The sequence below is a fragment of the Leucopleurus acutus genome, assembly GCF_964270905.1.
Source record: "Leucopleurus acutus genome assembly, chromosome: 3".
Classification (NCBI taxonomy): Eukaryota; Metazoa; Chordata; class Mammalia; order Artiodactyla; family Delphinidae; genus Leucopleurus; species Leucopleurus acutus.
The window spans coordinates 30,786,237-30,801,982 of NC_139145.1; the positions used below are offsets into that span (position 1 = coordinate 30,786,237).

Consider the following 15,746-nt stretch of genomic DNA (forward strand, 5'->3'; position numbering starts at 1 on the left):
TGTTGACAAGAAGAATGTACTGGAGACATCTTTCCATGCCAATAAATAGGGAGAAAATCTTTACGAAGAAAAAAATTAAGAAGCGATCACTCTTGAAAACCATGAAATCTTGAACACATAATGTACTCTGCACTTCTAGCTTCTGTTGGGTTGCTAGCGGTGCAAGTACATCTCCCTTTGAAATCTAAGGGTCTCGTGTTCTGAGAAGATCCAAAGTGAATCTGGCTTTGGCAAACCAAGATCCAATCTATAATTAAGCTCCAAGAAGGGAGGGAGGGAGCAGGCCCACAATTTTATCCAGCGCTTTATTTCTGTTGCGTGGCACACAGTTGGGACTCAAATATATATAAGTTGCAAGAATGAATGGAATAAAATGGAAGAGCTAATGTGCTGTGTGTAACGTAAAAAAGGTCACCTTCACCCTGCGCAGGGCAGCTGTCTTTTGAGTATTCAGGATGCTGGACTCTGAGTGGGAGGAATGCGGCCCAGGGCAATCCCCTTTGCAGGCTCTTAGAAGCTGTAACATCAAATACATGCTTTCAAAGTCTCCTTCCTTTGCTTGTGGTGCCCCTCTATGAACTGCAAGACTTTGGAAGAATTTCCTTAGAAGGCACGGCCTGCTATCGGCTGTGCTCTGAGGCCACAGTCTGGTCCATGCTTTGGGTGTGGTGAATACAATCCAGAGAGTCCGCTACCAGGTGATAAGACATGCGCAGCAGAGAGGCCCAGGACAGTGATATGGATTGAGAGTGACCCCCAGCAACCAGACACATTTGTGTGACATGTTAGTCCTCCCTGGGGCACCCCAGAAAGAGCTGAGGAAGGGAACCAACCAAAGCTGAGTCTTCCTGCTTCCCGAGCTGGGGAGGGGGAGCGGGGAGTATCATTATTTGAGTATTAAAGGACACGATGACCTCGGAAGGCTGGGGCTCTTGGGGGTGTCTGGGTTTCACAGGTGGCACAAGGTAAGAAGGGAGAGAAGACTCCAGACTCACAAAATGCATTCAGGAGAGTGTATCTGTGCAGCGCCTGGCATTTTATTTTTAAGGCCTCACTTTGCATAAATTGGCAGAGGCAGAGAAGGACCTGAATTAGGAATCCTTATTTTAAGAAAAGAGGCTGCACCCAATGCTTCTCACTCCCTAATTCCCCTAGAGTAACAAAAACTCCCTACCCAGTAGCTCGCTTTTCTTTGCACTGTAACTGGCAAGAAGGGAGGAGGGAGGGCCAGCAGCTGCAGACGCTGCCCCCTGCTGCCCTGCTCGCCTCCCCAGCCTCCCCCCAGCGCACCCTCCAGAGCCCACCCTGCGTCCTGGGTGCTGGGTGGTCCGTGGAGAGCAGGGAGATGTTTGAGGAGGGGCTGCTGCAGGCCTAGACCAGGAGCCTGGTCCTCTGAATGCCTCTGGGCTAGGGGTCTGTGGATTGTTTCTTCTCTAGGGAGTGGCAGAGAGCAGGAGAGAGCAAGAGGGAGAGAAAACACGGGAGAGGGAGCCAGAGAGAAAGCAGAGAAAGAGGGAGGGCAGTGGAGAGAGATGCGCAAGGGAAGCAGAGCCAGGAGTGAGGTGTGAGGGGGGCAGCAGAGACAGGCCAAAGTCAGAGAGGGCACGGGGAGAAGCAAAGAACTTCCAAGGAGAGGAGAAAGACGGAGACACATGCACAGCAAGAGTCAGAGAGAAGGAGACGGCGGAGGGAAGGGGCAGGGGGACAAGGATGCAAGGAGAGGGCAGATAAGCAGATAGCAGGACAAAGCGGGCGGGAAGGACAGTCCTTCCAAGGTGCCGGGCTGGGCTCCGGAGGGCTGAGCAGCTCGTGCAGAGTGCAGACCCTTTGCCTGAAAACCAACCAAACCGAGGCCTCGATTATTTTCGAAACCTGATATCCATCTGTGCACTGTCTGCGACAAATTGGGTCAGCCTTAGTAGGAGGAGAGGTGGGGTAGGGGCCGAAGTCTTCCATTATCTGACTGGCGGGTGCTGGGTGTGGTGGGAGGTGGTGGGAGGTGCGCGGGACCCTGGCTTTCACTTCAGTCCCCCTGGGGGAAGCCACCTCCTGAATTCAACATCCAACAGGGCAGTCTTAGCAACACGCAGCACAGCATCACTGCCCGGCGCCAGTGCAGCACCCCAAGGGTGCAGGGCCCCAAATCCCGCTTCCACGATGCACCTGCTCAGGTGAAGACAGAGTCAGAAGAAAGGCCAAAAGCCAGAGGGCAGGAGAGCAGTATGAAAGTCGGCCATACCGGCCAGAGGCTAGCAGAGGGCAGGCGAACCGGGGAGGCGAAAGGACGGACACAGGGCTGGCCTACCCCCAGTCTGCCTCTGCTTTACCTGCCACGCAATCAGGTCCTTGAGGCAGCTCAGCTTGTCCTGGTCCTCGGGGTGGTCCCTGGTGTACTCTTCAGTGAAGAAGGCCTAGCAGGACAAACAGACGTTGGGGGTTTCCTGTTCCTTTGCCGTGGACCCCACGACCCACCTCTCTGGCACTGGGAGAGGCTTCCAGTTGACAGGGGCAGGAATGAGGCCATTCCTACGTGGATGGGCAACAGTCAGGGACGTGTAGGGACTGACGTTTCCTCCTCCCGGGGCTCAGATCAGTATCCACTGGGAAAGGGTCACAAACCCCAGGAAATTGTTCTTGAAGAGGGGTCTCTGGACCCGCAGCAGCAGCATCACCTGGGAACTTGCCAGAGATGCAAATTCTCAGGCCCCACCCGGACGTACTGAATCAGAGCCTCTGGGGTCGGAGGTGGGGTGGAGGCAGCTGTGTGTGAAGAAGCCCTGCTGGGGATTCTGCTGCACAGTCAAGGCACCGTCCCAGGAGAGAAAACTCAGTAAGGAAGTTCACCTGGTGGGCTTTCCAGCTCACCTCCCTCATCGTGTGTGACCTTGGCAGCCCCAGCTCCTTCTCGGCTCCTGTTCTCAGTGTGTGCACGTATATACACAGGCATATCACCCCTCAAGGCTGAACAAAGGATTACCAATGGATGACTCTACGGGGTGTCCAAGGGTAGCTGGAAGGACTAACCGGAATTACTGTCCGTGAGTTATACTATTGTGCCGTATTCCTAGTTTTACATCAATGGATGACATAGAAAAGATAATAAAGAGTCCATCATGAGACTTATGAGAACGAAGAGTCCATTTTTCCCTCCCATTAACGTATGGCCCAGGTGAGAGCCAAATAAGGACTTTCTATTCTTTTTCAGAGCTGGGAAAAGTTATGTCTCCTTATTGAGTAATTATTTTCCCCCAGTGGAAAATGTGACTCCTATAACTGATGGCGTTTCCCTTTTCGCCACGGACACCAGGAGCCTCAGAAATGAAATCTGTGGCTGAAATGTGTGGGGATTTCTGGAGGGTCCTTATGACCTGAATATCTAGATTATAACTCTCGCTTGAGAGTCGATCTCCCATCCCTTCTGTATTTTCACAGATTCCGTGTTTCATTCCTTCCCATTTCTGGAGGTCATTTCCATCATCTATAGAAGAGATGGCTTGACACAAGTAGCATGTACTTTGATTTGTGGTGCTTGACTTTTATGGTCTGGCTCGTGGACATCCCAGAGCCTCCTCTTGACAAAGGTATCTCGATGTGCCCAGTGGGATAAGGGATCTCTATGACCCCTGACAGAGCATGGCATTGAGGGTGGGAAGGAGATGAGATGAGAGGTGAAGGAGATGAGGCTAAAGAAACTCTGGAATGTGTATGAGGTCTAAACAAGCTGAAGTGTCCTTCTGAGGGACAAACAGCCACAGCAAGATGAGTGGCATGCAGCTGTGTCTGCTCTGGGCCCTCCTGCCACTGCTCTGTCTCCACCAGGGCCTGGAGAGGGGAGCCCTCACCGTCTCATACTTGGCGAACCCTCCCATGACAGCAGGGTCCACAATTCCATTCAGGAGCATGGAGAGTGGGTTTATCGGGAGGCTTTCGTCACTCTGGTACTGGTTTATCATCATCAGGATCTTCTCGTTGGCCACAGACATGGTTTCGATGGCGTTCTGCAGAGGGCTAATTGTGGTCTGTTGAAAACGAGATCAAGAAGAAAGGGCCTCAGCAGGTTGCTTTAAAAATAGATAAAATTATTGGTATTGATTTCATTTGGGGTTGGAATTCAAATGAGGCAATGCTCCCCAAGGGGCTGTAGCAGGCTCTTGTGGTAATTACTGAGCCCTGGGGGTTGCCAGCTGTGTGGGGAGAGACAGGCTGAATCTGTGCTTAGCAAAAGAGGGATCTCCCTGGGGAAATGCAGGCAGGAAGTGTCAGGCGCTCGCTGGGGTCTCAGAGGCTGGGTGTGCTCCAGGGAGGGTTTTTCTTCTTACTACCTGGTGAAAGATGCTCCAATTCAACCCATCTGGTATTGGTTGTGGACCTACTATGTGTGAGCACTTAGCTGAAAGGATTAGAGCAGCTGACGATGTGATCACCCGGCCTGGCCCACAGTAGGTCCCGAGACTTGTTATATGAGGGGTCACTGCTCCAAGGTAGATTCAGTTTAGTTGGGAAGATAAAACTAACCATGTCTTCAACACCTCTTAGAAAGCAAGATAAACAGAGTGCCATCAGGTGCTAACTGGCAGAACAGTGGTTCCCAAGAGCATGGGATCGAGAGTAAAACACTAAGCAAGAAGTCTGCACACTTTTTCTGTGAAAGGGCCAGATGTTGTGTGTGGCAACAACTCAACTCTGTTATTGTAGGAAGAAATCAGCTACAGGTGATATGTAGATCAATGAGCATGGTGGTTCCAATAAACCTATTTACAAAATTAGGCGCAGGTGGGCTCTGGCTCACAGGCCATAGTTTCCTGACTCCTGAACTAAACTAAGCAAATAAAAATGAGTGCCAATCTTAGGCATTTTTCCTGTGTGACCTTGGGCAAGTTTCCCAAACGTTCTGAGCCTCAGTTGACTTACTGGTAAAATGAGGATAAGAAAACCTACTTCAAAAAGTAGCTGGTAGGGCTTCCCTGGTGGCGCAGTGGTTGAGAGTCCGCCTGCCGATGCAGGGGACACGGGTTCAGGCCCCGGTCCGGGAAGATCCCACATGCCACGGAGCGGCTGGGCCCATGAGCCATGGCCGCTGAGCCTGCGCGTCCGGAGCCTGTGCTCCGCAACGGGAGAGGCCACAACAGTGAGAGGCCCACATACCGCCAAAAAAAAAGTAGCTGGTAGTTACCGTTATTAACTCTTCTAGGTGTCAGGACAGGGACTAGCAGCTGTCCTGAGAAGGGAAGACTCCCTGGCAGGGTGGGTGGGGCTGGAGGGAAGGGTGAAGTAATCCGGGAAAACTTCATGGAAGCAACCCTAAGTGTTACCATCTGTTCAGTGGTGGTGCTACAGGGCCTGCTTCAGTGGGGACATAGCAAAGATTAGTTGAGATAATATGACACTTGACTTAGCAAAGATTAGTTGAGATAATATGACACTTGACTTACAGCGGAGTTCTTTAAAAAGTGCACCTGCTAGTTATTGTTAACTGTTGAGTATATGTGAAGGGGAGAACCAGCCTCTACAGCCATGCTCTTGGTCATCTTTTTAAACCATTTCCTTAAATCCCTGTGAAATCTTAGCCTCCTCACCCCCCTTCCTTGTTTCTGGACATTTTTGAAAGTGGCTGTCTCTGCAGTGAGAAGGCCCTGGGAGTAGGCTCTCTCCTCTCTCTCTCTGTGATACAAGACACAGTGACACAATGTCATCCTCTTTCTGTCACACATGCACGCACATACACACTCAAGTGAGCATGCGTGCGCGCACGCACGCGCGCACACACACACACACACACACACACAGAGCTGTGGGAGGAAGGCTGCTCGGCCTGGTAGAGGCGGCAGCCCATGTTCCACAAGCTGCAACCCATGGTCCAGTTTCTGTCAAGCACACAGACCTATCCTGCAGGGGCTTCTCCAAGCTGAGGTCTAGACTGAGTTCTAAAGGAAAATCTATCACAACCACTTGGACTGAGCCCAGTAGCACACCTGGATTTCAACAGTAGCCTGGTATGTCTGAGAGACTCATGCTTTACGGTGAGTTGTTAAAAATGGAAAGTCCTGTTGCTTGGCTTTCTTCCTCATTTCTGAAGCTATTTTTGTATCCCTACATCTTTAACCTCGTTACAGACAACAGGACAGAGAATGAGAACGAACACTCCTTTGGATTCTCACCTCTGGATGTTTGTGTAGATGAGTACGTCACTCTCTAGAGCAGAGCGATGGGGGTTACATATTTGGCGGAAGACCTGGAGGTCCGGAGCTGGTAACAGTTATAAAAGCACTGATCACGGTAAAAGAGATGGCGCCGTTTGTGGACTGCCTCCCCTGTGCCAGCCCATGCTGGGTGTGTCCCACACGTGCTCTCATTCAATCCCCCCAACAGCAGGTAAGTCCTTCACCTAAGGGTCGATGGGGCAGCGCTGGGGAGAGAGCGCCAGTGTCCGAATTCCAAAGGCGAGCTTCTCCCCCACATACAGACCACACTCTGCTACCAAACTTGCCATACACTGGTTGTTAGGACTTGGTCAAGCCCTCAAATCTCTGGTCTCTTTCCTAAGCTGAGCCTCAGTTTCCTTACTGGCAGCACAGGTATATAGCCCCTGCCCAGCTTGCTGTGCGGGGAAAATGAATTATCCTGGAAAATACAGTCAGAGCTCCATACCCTTGGGTTTTACATCCTTGGATTTAACCAACCTCGAATTCAACCAACCACTGATACGGAGGCCCAACTGTATTCACTGTACTTACGCCCTTTTATGTAAGGGACTTATACAGTTTTGGTATCCGAGGGGGCTCCTAGACCAACACCCTCAGATCCTGAGGAATAACTGTACTTTGGAAACAATGTTAAAGGCACTCGGGAAAGCGGTGATAGTCCCTCGCCATCGAGTGGTGTTTCACATTCCTCAAAGGCACCTCCCACATTATCACCTTCATAAATCCTCTTAGGAAACCTCTGAACTGTGTAAGAGAGACATCATTATTACAACCTACTTCTACCACTGATCACTTTGGCAGTTCAAGTCCCATCTTTGAGCTTCAGTTTTCTCATATGCAAAATAATTTAAATGGACAAGGGCTAGGAATGGGGTTGCACATTGGAGATGTGTAGGCCAAACTGGGCCTGGGTCTGTCATTTAGCCAGCACGTGAGTTCTAAGTTTTTAAAAAACTAATTCAGCTGGAAGGGGTTTGCCACAGCTTCTACCACTCCCCGTTGTCTTATGGGACGAGTTCACATATTTACAGTTATCTTCCTGGGCTCTGAAGGTATTTGAATTTATAGCTCTTGGATTAAACGACATTCAGAGTGTCTTTCAGCTCTGAAATTCCATAGTTTTCTCATGTCTATTTTACAGATGATGAAAACTAAGGCCAGAGATACACTGTGTTTGTCCAACATCCTATAGCTTGTTAATAACCAAGTTGAATTTGGGTCTCTGACCCCCAGCTCAGGACTTCTTGTAAAGATTACATGTTCTCAGGGCCAAGAAAAAGGAAAGGACCCTCAAGAAGCAGAACGTACACTTGAATCCTATCAGAAAACACCTCTCTGTACAAACAGTACTGTAGTCATGACGATTCATAAAACAACCAACCAAGAACAAGGTACAAATTCTATACCACAAAAACAAATGCTTGGAGAGGAATTCACTCAGCACCCATGAAACTTCTGTGTCTGAGACATCCTGAAATTCTTGGTAACTCAAATGAGGGAGGCTATCAGAGATAAAGTCACTCTGGTCAACTTTTTGGAGGTTTTCCCAATCCCTTCTATCAGAGGGTATCAGGATAAAAGAAGTGAAACAAAAATGTTGACTATTTCTTTCCTAATTTCAGAATCCTGAGTTCATAAAACAAGGTAAGCACTTCATATATTATGGGTTTCTGCATATTAACTGAGTGATTGGTTAATGGATTTACTTAATAACTATTATTCTTTTTAATATAAATTTATTTATTTATTTTTGGCTGCACTGGGTCTTCGTTGCTGTGCGTGGGCTCTCTCTAGTTGTGGTGAGCGGGAGCTACTCTTTCTTGCAGTGCGTGGGCTTCTCATTGCAGTGGCTTCTCTTGTTGCGGAGCACAGGCTCTAGGCACGCGGGCTTCAGTAGTTGCGGCATGTGGGCTCAGCAGTTGTGGCTCGTGGGCTCTAGGGCACAGCCTCAGTAGCTGTGGCGCACAGGCTTAGCGGTTCCATGGCATGTGGGATCTTCGAGGACCAGGGATCGAACCCGTGTCCCCTGCATTGGCAGGCAGATTCTCAACCACTGCACCATCAGGGAAGTCCCTTAATAACTATTCTTGAGCACCAATTATGTGTCTAGGACTATTCCTTGCACTCAGAGATATGGCAGGGAACAAAACGGACAAAAATCTGTCTTCCTGGAGCTCACAGACTAGTGGAGCTTATATTATAATGCTATTATATTTAAAATTCTAGATATTAAAAATAAACACACAGGCAAATTATGTAGTCTATTAGGAGGTGAGATACCATGGCGGGAGATGAGGCGTTCAGAGAGTGCAGGTGGGAACTCCTTCAGTTTGCCTACAGTCCCGTGGGGACAGCGAAGGAGGAGAGGCACCTTACTGAGCACCACCAGAGGAAAGGGCACAGCCAGGGCCAATGGGTAGAGACTACGGCTTAGTAGAAAGTTTCTGATTTCTCACCTCAAAAATGGGATTCATAATATGATGTACTTCACACAGTTTTGTGGGATTAAACAGGATAATGTTACACAGTCCTTGACACAGCACCTGGGACACTTATCCAAGCTTATCATGAACCGATATGTCCCATGAATAAAGGGCATGAGTAGTTTCTTCCTCTCCAGGGCACTAATTATTGGGGTGGGCTGGGGACATGTTAAGGAAAGAGGAGAGAATGAGTCCATCCAGGTGCCTGGTATGAGAGGTTATAGTCAAACCTCACCTCTTTTACTAACCTTGAGCAACCCACTAACTCACTCGGTTTCCTCATCTGTAAAACGGGAGAATAATAATATCTACCTCGCAGCCTTGTTGAGGGGTTTAAATGAGGTCACACATGTGAACAGTCTGGCACATGCTCAGTAATGTCTGTTGATGTCATCATCGTTATTATATGTTCCCTAAGGTCTAGCCATGACTGTGAAAAGGAGATTGGAGGACCACCTGGCTGCTGGGGGCCCTTAAGGGCTGAAGGGGTATGGTCTCAATGTTGATCATACAGTAGCTTGAAAACGTCAGTCAGACAATGTCCCTCCTCTGCTTGTGACTCAAATTCACCCAGTGGAAAAGCCCAAGTCCTTATGGTGCCTACAAGGCCCTATATGACCTGCTATCAGACTCCTGCTACTCCCCCGTCACTTGTTCTAATTCAGACATAAGCCTGTTCTGTCCCAGGGCCCTTGCACTTGCTATTTCCTCTGCTACAATGTCCTTCTCTTCGGTATCTGCAAGGACCATGTCCTCACTTCCTTCAGACCTTTGATCAAAAGCCATTTAGCAGGAAGGCTTTCTACGACCATCCTACTTAAAATACCCACCACTCCTTCATCACCCTTCTCTTTTATTTTTCTCCATAGTGGTTATCTCCACCTGACATAGTATATATTCGCTTGGGCTTTTTAGTGCGTCTTTGCCACTAGAATGTAAGCTTCATTGCAAAATCTCTAGGTGCTTGATTGACATGTGTTAGGTACTCATTAAATATTTGTTGAATGAATAAGTGAATAAGACATCCCGAATATGTCCCTGCTTCTCAGATTTCACCGGATTGACCTTTGCATCCTGAGGGCTGCAAGATCCCCAGCTGTTTGAGGACATGGAGACCCTGAAGTGTGCTGAGAAGCAAAATACATGCTATCTGCACCATGGAGTTCAAATACTTGCATTCTAGCCAGAGCTTTGCCTCTGTGTAATTTCCTTTCTCTGAGCTTCAGTTTATCCAAGTATAAAATGGATTCATAGTGAGATTCTGCAGAGGGGTCCCCAAAGGGCTGTTGGGAGGGGAGGATATGAGAGGGTGGTTGTGTGGATTGAGTTCCAGGCCCTCTTCCCCCCCCTGCACCCAACCACAGAAGCTCCCCATTCATCTGCTTTATTACCGGATTCTATGGTACCTTTCATTTGCAGGGAAAAAAATGTTATCTGATGCTTAAAAAAAAAAAAAAATTTGAAAGCAGGTAAACTGGATGCTGCCTCAGGTCCCTTCCTGCACCAGAATTCCTGGACTCCTGAAGTGGCTTTGAACAAAAGCATTTCCCTTTTTCCAGTCTCAGGAGCCTCCTGAGCCCCACAGACTCACCTGGGACATGTGAGTCACCTCAAACCAGCGCAGGATGCCCGGAAGCTTGTACGCGGTCACAAAGGAGGTCCTCTCGATCCACATCGACTGTCCCGTGGGCAGGGGTGGCAAGGGCAGGAAAGCAACACACATGAAACCTGACCATCAGAGTTTGGTGGCAACCCAGCCAGGCCCCCAGGCCTCCTATCCACCCGGAATCAGAATAAAAATTACAAGTCTCAGAAATACGCTCCCACTTGACCTTGAAGAATTCTTTCCCAAGGTGAAGTTTAAGTTTTCCCTGGATTTGGGTCCAGTAAGTTTTAACCTGGGTCTCTGAACAGGCAGAAGTTTTAGGCAATATTGAATGCATCCACCTGCATTTTCTGGGGGGAGGTCTACAGTGTTCATCAGATTCTTCAAGGGACAGTGACTCCCCCAGTGCAAAGAATCACAGTCCAAGGGAAAGAGCTGAGAGAGACTTGGAGCTGTCTCCCCGTGCCAGCCTCGGCCCTCGGGAATAGAAGACAGGTAGGTCCTGGCTGGGAAACACACAGTGACACTGGGGACTGTGAACTCCCTGAGGTTGAAAGGTGCATCTCACGCCAGGCCTGGGTGGTATCTAGAGAGTGGAGAGGCTCGAGAAACGAGAAAGCAAACCCAGCGGAAGAGCCTGGAGGATGGCTGTCATCGCACCAATGGAAGCTCGTGCTCCTTCCTTTGGCTTTCGATCAGATGCCCTCCCAATTCTGATTCTGGCAGGTGCAGGCTCTGGTTGGTAAAGGAGGCCCTGGGCAACGCTCAAGGCTGCCAAAGGGGAGGGGAGGGGAGATACTTACGGCAAACTCATTCTCAGGGTCAACGGTCCCCCTGCGCACTGGCCGGGAGTAGTGGAACTTCTGCACGTAGTTGGACTTATAAAAGCTGCAAGACAGGAAGAGGCTGAGGCTCCTGAGAGCAAAACCTGACCTGACCCTGTACCGTCCAGGGAGGCCCACTACGGTAAACTCCACGTCTGGCAGAGTCCTCGCTGCAACATTTAAAACCAGGCTTTCCTTGGAAGATGATTTAGAAGCTAGTCGGTCTTAGGCCCTCGTGAGAACATAGCACCCCGTAGGGTACCCCCAAAGTTGGGATTCTATCACTAATGCACATAGTGGTGCCTGGGTTATTGTTTCTTGTGATCTCAATGAAGGGTCTGGATACATCTAAGGTCCTAGGCTAACGTCCCAGGGGTATCTTCCAAGGATCTCCTTAGGTGTCCCAGCCATCCCCCAAATCACTCTCCCTTGAACCTCTGGGGCGGTTCTAACGTCAGGGCCAGCAGGGCATGGTGCTAGCCGTATGGTGGTCATCCCCTGCCCAAGGGTGCCTGGCCGAGAGGTGACGGGAGGCTGAGCTCCAAGCTTGAGGATCTGCTCAGCCGCCTGCACTGCCGTGAGGCTGCTTCTCCCCGCAGGAACAGGCCTTTCCTCTCACAAAGGAGCTCCTGCTTCCAACGGGTCTTCCCAGAAGAGAGGCCTTTTCCTAAGCCACTCGAGGTGCTCAACTGGGTGTCTGGGCCTGAGTGGGGTGAGCCAGACCGCTTGGAAGGGGCAGCGTGGTGCCCTGCTTTGTTGCCTCATCCCTGACCTTGCGATCTGGCATTAAACAGATCACACCTGCCTTCATGCTGCTTCCTCTAATGTCCCCTAATGTCCTCTAATGTCACAACTTGTGGGTTCCCCAACCAGGGATTAAACCCAGGCCCTCAGCAGTGAAAGCGCCGAGTCCTAACCACTGGACAGCCAGGGAATTCCTCTAATGTCCCCTTTTTACGTCGTAATCTGAACACAACCATTGTCAATGCACGACCTTAACAAATGCCTACAAGATGTCCCTGTGGAGGAAGTGCTCGGCCTGAGCACCGGCCCTCTGTCCCCCACCTGCCTGTCGCCCGTCTGCCCATGCTCTCTGGCTGTGGATTTCTGGAGCCACTCTGGGATCAACCTGAGCAACCGGCTCTCCACGTCCACTTCAGCGAAGCCCACTGCTGCTTCCTGCGGACTCGCTCTGCCACAAGGTGAGCCTCACCCCTCGCTCCCCCCGGCCCTCTCTGGTGTCAGCCTTTTCAGGGGCAGAGCCCAGAGGGGTCATGGGAGAGGTGATGCTTCTCCCAAGAGGAAAAGGGAGGGCAGGCTGGCTAAGATAGGGAAGGAACTAGAAGGCACCACGGCCTGTCCTGCCACCAGCTCGGCTTGGCAGCCCCATGGGATGCTCCTCCCCAACACTCCCTCCCCGGAGCTGTGGGGCTTACTTCATAATCTGGTCAGGCACCGGCTTATTCTTGAACCTTGGGTGTTCATCCAAGACGGGTTGGACAGTGAAACACTGGATGTCTGTGATTCCCGCAGTTAAGAGCTCACAACGTCTTGGTTGGGGGGACAGTTCCAAGCACAGCAGGTCCCAGGTGAGACCTCCCAGGACAGTCCTTCTGGGCCCAAGTTTTTAACGAGTGACCAACCTCAGGGTGCTGGCTGCCAACTAGGTCCTAGTGACCAGTTAGCAGTCACCGTGGTCCTTGTCAGAGCTGCCCGTCACTTGCAACCCATGCCAGGGCTCAGCCTCTGCTAGCAGTTGGTTAGTAGTCCTTAATTATCATTATCATTGCTATATTATTATCATTAACAAGAATAACGCCTAATGCATTTATAGCTGTCCATCAACTGCAGCGCACGTCTCCCCATGGTCTCCTTTCATCTCTCCGGTTTTGCTGAGCAGCGTTGTTAACGTGAATCATACTTTCCAGAGACAAGGACATCAAGGTCAAAGAAGCTGGACAACCTGTTGAAGGTCACACAGCTTGTGAGCACAGAGCAAGGGCCTGTATTGGGGTCTTTTAACCCTAAGCTCAGGGTTCTTTGATTCCAGACTTTTATTCAGTGCAGCCCTCTGACCAGCAGCATCACCATCACCTGAGAGCTTGTTAGAAATGGTGAATCTCAGGTCCCACCTCAGACCTACTGAATCAGAGCCTGTATTTTATAAGATACTCAGGTGATTCATATGCACGCTCCAGTTTGAGAAGCACTGCTTTAGAGAAGGCAAATACATTCATCTTGTACTCCAACTCTGAAAGTTTGAGAGTAACTGTCTGGGGCAGGAATGTAAGGCCATGTCCAGGCTCAGTGGGAAAGAGGTCCATGATCGATTAGTGATGCCTGCCATGGGCACAGGATACAGGAGAGGCATCAGGTGTGCCAGATCTTTGTCATGCCTATTCTAGACCTTTATTCATTGTAAATCGATAATATGGCAAGCCAAATAAACAAGGTCAGTAGTCACTGGTCCCATCCCTGGACCTTACTTCCCTTTCCCTACCTTCCATGGCTTCTTTACCCAACTCTCTTCTTCAGGTATCCAAGTACTCATCCCTCTATTCTACCTGATGACCACCATAACTCCAAAAACGCTTCCCCTAAGCCTGACACTTCTGCCAACTAAGGAATCACAGACTCCTCTTGTTGGCATTCAAATATGCCAATATTTGAATATGGAGTATTCAGATATTCTAATATGATTCCAACTCATTTCCCACCATTATCTCTGAGTATCCAACAGACTATACTGTTCCCTTTGTGTGGACTATTTCCCCACAGCTCCATGAACATTCAATCTATCCTCACCCAGGTGTCCTTTTCCTTCCTGACCCTCCAAAGCAACGCATCTGTACTTAGGACTCTTATCTCTCCAGCTCCCTCTCTTCTCCCTTCTGTTGCTTCCCCACCAGACTGTGAGCTTTCTGATGCGGAGGCTAGGGCTCTTTCACACATAAGAAATGGCCGAAATATAATTCCAAGTTAAATTTAATTCCCCTCCCCCAATAAGTTCACTTCATACTAATGTCTTGGGGCTTTAACTGTTTTACCTCTGAAGAGTATTTCCACATGAAATGAGAGTGCCTCAGAGAGAGACAGAGAGACACAGAGACACACACACATACGCGCGCGCGCGCGCACGCACACACACACACACACACAGAGGAGAGGGCAAGAGCGAGCAATACTTAACACAAATGAATAAACCTCACTGGGAGGATTTCCATAATCAGGAAAACTACCTTCCTTCTCAAGTCAAATAGCAAACAGCCTTCTCTGGGAGGGAAATCACCCTGGATTAAGTCTAGAGCAGGACTGGCAAACTATGGCCCTCGGGTCAAATCCTGCTCACTGCCTGTCCTTGTATGGCTCACAGCTAAGAATACTTTTTATATTTTAAAATATTTGAAAAAAAGTATTATGTGACGTGTGAAAATATATTAAATTCAAATTTCGGTGTTCATAAATATAGTTTTATCGGGGCACAGTCATACCCGTCCATCTATGTACTACCTACGGCTGCTCTCCCACCACAGCAGAGTTGAGTAATTGTGACAGAGACACATGGCCCACAGAGACTAAAATATGTCCTATCTGGTCCTTTACAGAGAAGTCTGCCAACCCCTATTTTAAAGTAGGTTCTAAACCATGTCTACTGATCTTAGCAATTGGACTTGGCCTAAGAGAAGAATCCAAACCTGTCCTGGAGAAGCCAGTGACATCAGAGCCCTCTGATCACGTCCAGCAGGATGCATGGCTTGACCCTCTCACCATGTGCTGAATGTATGCATGGAACCGTGCTGAATCTATACATGGAACTGTAGCTCCAAGGTCTAGGCAGAGGAGAGGGCGGGGGACAGGAGACACCCAACAGAGACCTTTGCTTTCAAATGTCTTCCACTACTTGGATACCTAAGTGAGAAGACATGAGATTTGTCCCCTTTTCAAGCTGCTTGTCAGCTTTGCAACACGTAAAGGCAAGAGAACGGAGCCTTAAGAGCTTAGATTTTGGCAAAAATCCGACCCGAGTTCAAATCCTAGCTCCATCAATTCCTGGGACCTGGTATAAGCTGCTTACATTTTCTTGAGCCTTAGTTTTCTTATTTGCAAAATGCAGAGTAATACTACCCAACTCACAGGATTACTATGAGGATAAAATGAAACAATGCGTGAAAATGCCTGGTACGCCACCATGTTACAATAGTTAATAAAGAACATTCTGCTCACTAATCTTAAACAAAACAATGGCATTACAGAAAGAATGCAGACTTTGAGACAGATCTTGGAGTTCAAATCTCAACTCCATCATTAACTAGCTTTGTAACCCTAGGCAAACCACCTTACCTCTCTGCCCTGTATGTTCCTTCTCTATGAAATAGGGAAAATCAATACCCACCTAATAGGGTTGTATGGGGATTAGAAAAATTAGTTATAAAACACTCAGTCTCATGTGTGGCATGAAGAGGATATTTAGCAAATGTCAGCCCTCCCACCTTCTCTTTTCTACCTGGTTCCTGGAGCTGAATCAGGCCTGTGTATAATGACGTGGCCCAGTCACACGAGCTCTCCCCTCCCACCATGAGTTAAAAGGTCACAGAGTTGTTCAACACCAGGATATCCACTTAGAAGGGCC

At 49.2% G+C, this 15,746-nt stretch overlaps 1 protein-coding gene across 1 annotated transcript in view; it reads right to left on the reverse strand.

Annotated features, from left to right (window-relative positions):
* The window catches only part of DOCK2 (dedicator of cytokinesis 2), a 407,441-nt gene that overhangs the window by 11,592 nt on the left and 380,103 nt on the right, over positions 1–15,746 (reverse strand). The window contains exons 42-46 of the mRNA XM_082836577.1: positions 12,553–12,634; positions 11,096–11,180; positions 10,278–10,364; positions 3,843–4,019; positions 2,328–2,411 (exon numbers count right to left, since the gene is read on the reverse strand). Of these exons, the coding sequence (XP_082692703.1) occupies positions 2,328–2,411; positions 3,843–4,019; positions 10,278–10,364; positions 11,096–11,180; positions 12,553–12,634 (515 nt within the window). The remainder of the gene's footprint in view (positions 1–2,327; positions 2,412–3,842; positions 4,020–10,277; positions 10,365–11,095; positions 11,181–12,552; positions 12,635–15,746) is intronic.